At 41.4% G+C, this 10,756-nt stretch overlaps 1 protein-coding gene across 4 annotated transcripts in view; it reads left to right on the top strand.

Moving 5' to 3' along the window:
* Positions 1–5,945, top strand: part of SLC35A3 (solute carrier family 35 member A3) — a 48,327-nt gene extending 42,382 nt beyond the window's left edge. For 2 of the 4 annotated variants that reach the window (XM_029063478.2, XM_029063479.2), the window contains exon 8: positions 5,428–5,945. In XM_029063478.2, coding sequence (XP_028919311.1) covers positions 5,428–5,644 — 217 coding nt within the window. In that variant the 3' untranslated portion in view covers positions 5,645–5,945. Of the gene's footprint in view, positions 1–3,828; positions 4,460–5,427 lie in introns of those variants that run through there. The other 2 variants (XR_003758915.2, XM_029063480.2) reach the window with 2 other exon arrangements.
* Positions 5,946–10,756: the final 4,811 nt, after the last annotated feature.

Below are 10,756 nucleotides of genomic sequence, written 5' to 3'. Positions count from 1 at the left end.
GTGATCAGGTTGTCCCACATGGGGCTCACAGTCTTAATCCCATTTTCCAGATGAGGTAACTGAGGCCCAGAGAAGGGAAGTGACTTGCCCAAAGTCACACTACTGACAAGCGGCCAAGCTGGGATTTGAACCCATGACCTCTGACTCCCAAGCCCATACTTACTGCTGTCTTTGTAGACTAACAAAATGCACGCCATGATCTTCAAGAGCTCTGCAACCACTACTGCAGTAGAAGATAAATACCGAGGTCCATCCTCTTTTAATGTCCGAGAGTAGCGCATAGTTAGAACCAAACTGGTGGTCTGGAAGACAAGGATTCCCAAGGAAAGATACTTCAAGTGGGAAGACATTGCTTTCCTATCACTTTCCTAGGGAAAAAAAATAAAACCAACCCCAGGTGGATTAAAAGAAACGAATCTTACCAGAGATCAGCTGGCTAAAAGCCATGTTAACAAGCCTGCCACCTCCACGCACCTTCCCTCTGAGGAGCAGGCCGTACCCAGGTACTGAACGCTGGGGTGGATACAAGCAGATTGGGTTGGACACAGTCCCTATCTCACTTGGGGCTCACAGTTTCAATCCCCAGATGAGGTAACTGAGGCACAGAGAGGTTAAGTGACTTGCCCAAGCTCACACAGCAGCCAAATGGGGGTGTTGGCATTAGAACCCATGACCACCTGCCTCCCAGTCCTGTGCTCTATCCAGTAGGCTGTGCGGCTCCTCCATCAGTTGTATTTATTATTTATTGAACACTTATGGTGTGCTCAGCACTGTGCTAAGCACTTGAGAGAGTACAATTGAATAGAGTTTGTAGACCCGTTCCCTTACCATGGCAAGCTTACAGTCTAGAGATAGCCAACGCTGCAAAAGTATTTGACCCAAGGGATGGCTCAGAGTGCTGCCCTTGCTGTAACTGTGATTTTGCTTCCCCCGCAGCAGTTGTTCTGCCCCGAGTTCCAGGTCCCGAGAGGGAACGATCACGTAGTGGCTCAGGGGCTGAGGCTGGAAGAGCCTTCCTACTGCATTTGTGTCGTACGATCACCCATTGGGGCAGAGTCCCGAGAATCCCTGCCTCCCCTGGGTTCGTGCTCGCCGGCGGACCTCTAACTTGCATCTCTCCTTTCTCAGCATGTGCAGGGGCGAAGAGAGGGCTCTCCTCTGCTTTGGGAGAGTACAGTCTAACAGAGTTGGTAAACGTGTTGCCTGCCCACAATGAGCAGTTTAGATGGGAATATTGATATTTTAGTATTTTCATATCAATATTTGCTACCTTATTTCCTATTTGAATTTATCCTGTGCCATGGCATAATGGGTAGGGCAGGGGCCTGGGAGTCAGAAGGTCATGGGTTCTAATGCCGGCTCCACCACTTGTCTGATGTGGGACCTTGGACAAGTCACTTCACTTCTCTGGGCCTCAGTTACCTCATCTGCAAAATGGGGATTAAGATTGTGAGCCCCACGTGGGACAGGGGCTGTGTCCAACCCGATTTGCTTGTATCCACCCCAGTGCTTAGTACAGTGCCTGGTACATAGTTAAGCGCTTAACAAATACCATCGTGTTATTACTATTGAAATATTTAACTTTATCCATGGAGAGGGATGATGGTACTAGTGGTAGTGAGAGGTGTAGGTAGCTCCTCACTGAGAGACCACTGGAACCTGGCCTGTTCTTGGTCTCCTGAAGGTGTTCTCAGTTCTACCATTGTACATACTTAACTTAGATCCAGACGGTGGAAGAGGGAGAGCTCAACTCCTTTCTTCAGTTGCTCTTTGTTTCTCTCCCTCTCCACCATCTTCTTCACTCCAAAGAGACTGCCGACTATATCCTGGCTTTTTTCTCCCTAAGGTCTACTTCCAGAACTGGGACCATCCCAGAGATGGTCACTATTGTCCAGTAGAGCTTTTGACCACAGACTGTGAAATGACAGAGCTGGCCCATGGTCCCAGCTCTTCCCTCCCAGGCAAGTCACATCCACTTCACCCCTGCAGACCTTGATTCCTCCCATCCTGCTGAAGTCTGGGAGTCCTTTTGGAGGTAGAGGGATCAAGGGCTCAATCCTAACCCTAGCTGGGCCCAGCTAAGCATGACACTTCCATGGGTGGATGGAGGGCATTCTACCAGGACACTTGTTCCTAGGTGCTACTGGGATTTGTAGGCCCATTGGTGCCCTGAGGCCTGTTGGAGGGCACGGTCCTCTCTGGCCCAGGCTCATCAGCAGAGATCCTGAGGAGATGTGATGCAAGGGGAAGAGTCAACAGAGTAGTTTATGTTTGCCCTGCTCATGGCTCTCACAGGCTTTTAATGGGTGCAGGCCAGTCTGCCCTGGCCCGACAGCCAGGAACCAACTGAGGAGAAACAGTGGAGTCGGTGACAGACAAAAACAGGGGAGGAAACAGTAAATTCCAAGAAATATCTAATGGACATTAGTCAGTGTTCTTAAAGTACATGTGTTTTTAGTTTTAAGCAAATTGTAATTAATCTGCATCTTTTTTTCCCCCTCTCCTTTATTTCTAAGAAACTGTAGCCCATTCTGTCAGTAGAATTTGGTATATTTCAAAAGCACCCTAAGCTGTTGAGTAAATACAAGTCATAAAACCTTTTACACACATCTGTTGTAAAACTGAAAAAAAAAATTGTATTTTTATAATTGAAGTTGATATCCCAGAGTGAGAGTGTTAGATTGTAGGTGTGCTGGGACCGTTGAAATCCATAACTCGAGGATAAAACAGGAGGGCAGATCCCTACCCTTCCTAGGTACTTGGGCTCTTTTGGCTTTTACCTTTTCTAATAGGGTCCCTTCACCTCTCCCCATTTATCTTCAAGGCCACTGCCTCTAGCCCAGATCTTGGCTCACAAATCAGTCAAAAAAAATAACCCACAAGGGTATTTTAAAATTCCTCTCACTTCCTTGCTGTGGGGAAGTGGGAGGGGATGGTATAGTGGATAGAGCACGGCCCTGGGAGTCAGAAGGTCACAGGTTCTAATCCTGGCTTCTCCACTTGTCTGCTGTGTGACCTTGAGCAAGTCACTTAACTTCTTTGTGCCTCAGTTACCTCATCTGTAAAATGGGGATTAAGACTGTGAGCCCCACATGGGACAACCTGATTACCTTGTATCTGCCCCAGTGTTTAGAACAATGCTTGGCACATAGTAAGTGCTCCTTAACAAATACCATAGTATTATTACTATTATTATTATTTTGGAATTGGTTTGAACTCCAGGAACTGGGACTGACAGCCAGAATTGGGAGAAGATTCATTAATAATAATAATGTTGGTATTTGTTAAGCGCTTACTATGTGCCGAACACTGTTATAAGCGCTGGGTTAGATACAGGGTAATCAGGTTGTCCCACGTGAGGCTCACAGTTAATCCCCATTTTACAGATGAGGTAACTGAGGCACAGAGAAGTTAAGTGACTTGCCCACAGTCACACAGCTGACAAGTGGCAGAGCCGGGATTCGAACTCATGACCTCTGACTCCCAAGCCCGTGCTTTAGGTAACCCATAAGAAAATAACAGAAGATTCCATTTGTTCACGCCATCGTTTTGTTTGGTACTGGCTTTCTGTTAATAAGAAGCTTTAGTGAAAAGCATTGTTCAGATTTTTTTTTCAATCTTTTATATCTTTTACCTAATTCCAGATAGTAAGAAATAGATGTAATGGAAAGCCTTTCAGTCAGCCATTCCAGACTGAAGTATTCTGTTTTTGAAAACCTTCCAAAAAGCACGCACAGAATCTTTCATTGAATGTTTCAAGTAAAAAAAAAAAATGGGGGAAACAAATTCCTTAATGTTGTTTTGTTGTTGTTTTTCCTTCCCATTTAGTGTCTTTTTCTTTGGAGCTGTTCTTGTAATAGCAGCTACATTTCTTTACGGTTACGTTCCCAAACCTGCAGGAAATCCTACCAAAGCATAGTTAGCTATCAACATACTTTTCAAGACTGCAGTAGGAGCCTCAAGCCCCTGTACGTAAAGGACTTCAACAGGGATTCTGAGGAAAATCTTGTTGGACTGAGCGTGATCAAGAGATTTAAATGATTTGAATGGACAGTCTGAAAGGCATTCAGTTCAGAAATGAATCAGTGGAAATGAGGTGCGTAAGTCTTTGATGAAATAAATGCAAATGGAAAAATTCTGGCACATTTAAAAATTAAAAAAAACACTTGAAAGGAACAAAGCGTTTCTAGTAACTAAGATTAAGAATGTTTACAACTTGTTCTCTGAGGTGAGCTACAGATATTTTACTATTTTGCTGCAAAATATGTCCTATGCACTCTTTGCAAGAGCACATGACAACATTTGTCAGGTATCAGTTTTTGCAAATCAAAAATATTTAATCTTAGTAAATGTTTTTAAACTTGGTGTATAGATATATCAAATCACACTGAATATAATTCTTAGTTCAAAAATTATGTTCATAAATAACTGTTTCTTATTAAAACTGTGAAAAACTGAAGTATGGTTTGAAAGACATTTTTGCACGGCTAGGATTTTTATATTTATAGAAAGACCAGAAACGTGAATTTTGTTTGCTAAACTACATGAAATTGATAAAGTAATGTTATGGGTCTCCCATTTCAGAAGATAACTCATGTTTAAGACTGAATACATAGATTTATATTTCACCTAAATATATGGGGGCGGTTTGCATTAAAGAGAAATTACTGACTTGGATTTCCTTCTGCTTCTGAATGTTAGAGCCTTAATATTACTTTGAAGATTTGTTTTGTATGTGGTTTAACCTATTTTAAAGTTTTTAACTGTAATTTAAAAGAAAGAATATACTTAAAATAATTTAAAATATATCACGTTTGTCTGTAACAGCTTCTTTTGAAGCCATTATGGACTATTATGTATATAATGTACCTAATTACAGAGTTTTTAATTGGGTGTTTTATAATCTGTTTAAAGAGTCTTCATGAAGACTTTTTAGTTTGAGTGTCAGGTGAGACCAAAATGATTTTTTTTTGAGTCATTCCAGAGCTATGAAATTATATCCACCAATAGTATATTGTTTCAATTAATGTGCAGGAATTTTTTAAAGCAATTCCTAGGATAACTGAAGGGAATGTATTTTACACTTAAAATGTTGTTAAACAATAAAATTCCTCTTCCCCTTTTTCTCCAAAAGCTAAAACTGAGTTTGGACAAAAATTCCTTGCTGACATCCTGTTATGGAGTAATTGAATTATGAGCACAAGTAATATGAATGTTTAGTGTCATTCACATAATCCCTTCTTAATCATTATCTGAAGTGTTTTAAAGGTGGTATGTTTTTATATACCCCTTTCCTCCCATCCCGAGCTTGGGAACAAGACAAGGAAACTGAGGGTATTGACTCCGGCCAGAGGTTTTTGACATGGAGCTACCATCCTCACTATCTTTTCCCCACATCTAGGTGTTGCCTTTTCTTTTGCTTTCCAGGCTGGGCTTTCACCAGGTATCACTTTATGGGATTTTGAAGTGGCAGTGGAAACCAAGCAAGGTTCCGGGACTAGAGGGAGAGAGAACGTTCAGTAGCTTCCTTCAGGAGCAGCTGGTGAAGATGCTTTTTCCATTTTGGGCACCCCTTTTTGGGTGGCTGCCAAAATCTTCAAAGTTTTCAAGTCTTAGATGCTCAAAATTCCAAGTTGAAATTTAGAGAGTTCAGTTAATGCAATGTGAGTAGTCAGCCAATAGTCAGTCGAAATGCTGAGAAAATTTGGCCTCCCATAATTTCTGGCACTTCATTGAAGCAACATTGGTATTATAATGTGTATACAAGCATGCCCTTGCTGACGGGGTAATGTGCTTCAGGTGGAAGACAAGAAAATGATGAAAATATTCGAGCAAGACTGCCAAATGCTACTATAGAAACTCTCACGGGATATTGTAACACACTGTTTATTTCCAAAGAATCTATTGTAATGGACATAAATAAATTTGTAGTCTGTTTCTAGTAAGAAAATGTTTTTCCTAAACAGTTGATCTGAATTAGGGACTCATGCATAGCATACATTTTATCTTTCCAGAGAAATGATAGAATTCATTATTTGAGAGAGAAAAAAGGATATGCCTTTTCCTGCTAACATTGACTCTGAATCAGTTCACTATACGCCCAATAAGTCCACATTATTACTATGATCAAATATTTTAATCAAAACAGTTTTGCTGTAACACATATTTTCATTACATGTTTTTAGGTAGAACGCTATTGTGGAATTAGGGAATGTTCTTCTCAAGTGCACATCTGTCTAGATGCAGCAAGATGTGCTTTCAGAAGAAAGTGTTACAAGGAGGTGTTAGTCAAGGCATGAATATTAATTAATGATGGTATTTGTTAAGCGCTTTCTGTGTGCCAAGCACTTATCTAAGCATTGGGATAGATACAAGATGATCAGGTTGTCCTTCTTGAGGCTTCCAGTCTTAATCCCCATTTTACAGATGAGGTAAGTGAGGCACAGAGAAGTGAAGTGACTTGCCCAAGGTCACACAGCAGAAATGTGGCGGAGCCGGGATTAATAATAATAATAATAATGTTGGTATTTGTTAAGCGCTTACTATGTGCCGAGCACTGTTCTAAGCGCTGGGGTAGACATAGGGGAATCAGGTTGTCCCACGTGGGGCTCACAGTCTTAATCCCCATTTTACAGATGAGGGAACTGAGGCCCAGAGAAGTTAAGTGACTTGCCCACAGTCACACAGCCGACAAGTGGCAGAGCTGGGATTCGAACTCATGAGCCCTGACTCCAAAGCCCGTGCTCTTTCCACTGAGCCACGCTGCTTCTCCGATTAGAATCCACAGCCTCTGACTTCCAAACCCGTGTTCTTGCCACTAGGCCATGCTGCTTCTCTTTTATGACACAAGTTTTCTGTGAGGTCCTTCTGGGTCGAAATCCCCGATTTCTAAAGGTCTGACTATAATAATCAATACTGATTCAGCAGCTTTCCTCCTGAAGGATTTTAAAATATCAATTACTTGACCAATTTGGAAGTAGGTCAACTCCTGGATAAAAGTGTCAGTTGATGGCAACATAGAAAATACAACATGCTCGTTTCAAGTTAAAACTAGGCAGAAAGTTTTAAGTATAAGGAGGACAAGTAGCAATGAGACATTTACCAATACAATAGCAGTTATATGCAAATCAGAATAAGAATGGGAGAATTTTTTGACCTTAACTTGAGGTTTCTTTTGTATCGAAATTTGCTACAGAAGAAAAAGAAAAAGTGAAGTCTTTTTAGTTCCATCTCATTGGGTAAGATTCTGATAATGGAAAGCTAATTTCAACCAATCACTAGCAAAAATATTCTTAGAGGGATTTTTGTGAATTTTGGCACATGCCCCTGTGTTGTAGTCAATGTAGTTTTAGAATTGATAACCCATAAAATGGATCTTATCTTTTTAACATGGTGTGGGTCTCGAACATCAATCATTGCTACAGCTTAGTCATAATTAGTAGCAATATTATTTATTGAATACTTTGTGCTGAACACTGTACTAAGTGCTGGGGTGAATACAAAATAAGTCAGGAAGGAATAGGGTGTGTATTTTTTGTATCCATTTTTAATTTACATTTTCATTGTTTTGTAACGTTATCTATTTATGTAATGAAGATGTTTTTCAGAAGGAAAGCCGTATCAATGTCACCTATACAATATTTGAAAGTCATCTGAAGACTCGATAGGATATGTAGCACATTCAATAGAAAATTAAATCCATGAAAACCACCTTTTTACTAAATATAGTTTTTATGTGCCTTGACTACCAAATACTTGGCTTTCAAGGAAATTGCTATATTTTTTCTTACTGACTTTGATTTTGTATCCCCAACTGCTTAATGATTCCATTAGTAGCAGGGAAATTGGAAATAATGTGCATCTTATTGATGACCGGGGTTTGTTTAAATGTAAACTGGAGCTCTCGTCCTACCATCAAGCTCTTTGAAACTTTTCACAATGAATTGCATGTCAGTTGATGGTTGCAAAACAATGTTCAACTACTGTGGTTTTGGTTTTCTCCTCTGTCATTGTGTGGACCCTGTGTTTTGCATACCAACAGTTGCCCACTGTCAATATTTTTAGCTGCCAGACCATTCCAGGGGCCACCCTGCCCCTCCCTAAATTTGGATCCCACCCACTGTTTCCACTTCCTTCACTTCTCAATCAGTGGAATTTTCTGAGTCAGTGCCGTGTGCAGAGCACTGTACTAAGCTCTTGAGAGAGTACGAAACAGAGTTGGTAGATCTTCCCTGCCCATGAAGAACAAACGGTCTAGATGGGAAGGCAGACGTTAACAAAATGAAGAAATTAACGGCTGGGGACTGTCCCTTGGGCCTCTGTGCTGGGCTTTGTTCAGTTAGAGGCAGGAGGAAGGTATCACATGGCTTGGTTTAGCAGTGGATATCCAAAAGTGGCAGTGTGGGCGGAAGGAGGAATGTGGGATCCTGAAGCGGTGGGGCTAATAGGAACCGGCAGGCCTCCAGGTCTGTGCCCAGTCGAGGGTTCCATTTGGCCAGGTACACACTTGTCCTTGGTTTGGAGAATATAGAGGTGTCAGGTGTCATGTGAGCCCTTCTGGTGGACTCCAATTTTAAAATGTAAAAATGATCTGGTTTGAGTGTCTTGAGGGGAGATGGGAGTTGGTAATGCCTTCTTTTTGAAATTGGCAACTATTTCTCTTGACATTTGTTCAATTTGTAGTGCCTGTTTTGTGAGATTTATTGAAATACTGTCCTTGTTAATGTATGATTTTCTTATTTCATTGTCTTTCACCAGTCTGTTTATATTATTGGTGTTCATAAAGTGTTTTTCTACCCAAGTTACTGGCTCAGAACGTGGCTGCTTTCATTGATTTTTCGTGATCCGCCTACCTCAGGCCTTAGAATCTTGATCAGAAGTCCACTCTTGAATATGTGGGTTCCCATCTAAGTTCCTTTCCTTGTGCATATTAGGAGAGATTTAGTTCTTTTGAAAGCTTTAGAATTTGGTAAGTTTAGAATTCAGTGTGCCACATGTTTTTTGAAAACTGTAGAGAGAAAGCATCGAACTCTGTTCAGGAAACTGTCCACTTCAGAGGGTTAATATTTCATTGCCTAAATGAAACCACTTGGTATATTTTTCCTTCAGTAGTTGCCCATATTTGCATTTCACTTTTTTACCATATCTACTTAGAGCAAATGTATTCACCTTGAACTTTTCAGCTGACGTAGTGGTTTGGGATATAAAAGGATCCACACAGTTTGGGAGCTTTTCTGAGCCCATAGAAGGATGTCTTTCACTCAGACAGGTAACTCTTATGCAGATGAATCCCTTTGGTGTCTTGTACTCACCTTGTGCCTATTATTAAGGTACCAAGAAAACAGGCTGCACATATAATAATAATTGTGGAATTTTTTTAAGCGCTTACTATGTGCTAGATACTGTAGTAAGTGCTGGTGTGGATCCAAGCAAATCGAGTTGGACACAGTCCCTGTTCCATGTCTCAATCCCCATTTTACAGATGAGCTAACTGAGGCACAGAGAAGTGAAGGGACTTGCCCAAGTTCACCCAGCAGACAAATGGAAGAGCTGGGATTAGAACCCATGACTTTCTGACTCCCAGACCTTTGCTCTACTCTGCCATGCTATGATATGAGAGCCTCAGTAGCATGAACATTCTACTTCTCTTCCCAGATTAAATCAACTGATTGCAAAACAGTATTTTTCCATTCCAGTCAGCTGTGTGACCTTGGGCAAGTCACTTCACTTTTCTGGGCCTCAGTTACCTTGTGGGCAAAATGGGGATTGAGGCTGTGAGCCCCACGTGGGACAGGGACTGTGTTCAACCCGATTTGCATGTATTCACCTCAGCGCTTAGAACAGTGCCTGGCACATGGTAATTTAACAAATACCATAATTATTACATGTGTGAGAAGCAGTGTGACTTAGTGGAAAGAGCCTGGGCTTGGGAGTCAGAGGACATGGGTTCTTATCCCGGCTCTGACACTTGTCAGCTGTGTGACTTCGGGCAAGTCACTTAACTTCTCTGTGCCTCAGTTACCTCATCTGTAAAATGGGGATGAAGACTGTGAGCCCCACGTGGGACAACCTGATTATTTTGTATCTACCCCAGCGCTTAGAACAGTACTTGACACATAATATGCGCTTAACAAATACCATCATTATTATTATTATTACATGAGCCAAAAGCTGAATGGTTAGCAGCATGCAAGTCCATTTTCACCACTAGATAAACTGGGTTTGTCATAGCCAATTGAAAAACACCCTTCCCACTTCACATTGGAAGCAGTGTGCCTGGAGTCAAAGAACCTGGGTTCTAATTCTGCCTCTGTCACATCATAATAATGATTGGTACCTGTCATTTGGCTTCTCTGGACATCAGTTTCCTTAACTGTAAAATGGGGTTTCAGCATTTCTTCTCCCTCTTGCTTAGACTCTGAGCCCCATGTGGGGAAGGGACTATGTACAACCTGATTAACTTTTATCTGCCTCAGCACTTAATAAAGAATAAGCACTCAAATGCCACAAAACTTCAATTATTATTCTAGCTTCCTCTGTGCCAGGAAAAATTAGACCTGGAATATCCGGAAAGGGGAGGTGTAGACCTATGAGCTGCACTGGCTTCCATTGGTCAGGTTTTGGTGGACGACAAAAATAAACTGATCATGGCATCAGGCTGTACAGGCCAGGATGAGAGCCAGAAATGTTGGTGATTGCTTGGTTCCTTCTGTTTGATTTTAGTCCTGTGAACATAGCCATTGAAGTTGATTGGTAA

This window comes from Ornithorhynchus anatinus, chromosome 4 (genome assembly GCF_004115215.2).
Source record: "Ornithorhynchus anatinus isolate Pmale09 chromosome 4, mOrnAna1.pri.v4, whole genome shotgun sequence".
Lineage (NCBI taxonomy): Eukaryota > Metazoa > Chordata > Mammalia > Monotremata > Ornithorhynchidae > Ornithorhynchus > Ornithorhynchus anatinus.
Note: the sequence above shows the minus strand (reverse complement) of the source record. Positions and strands in the feature narration are given on the sequence as shown.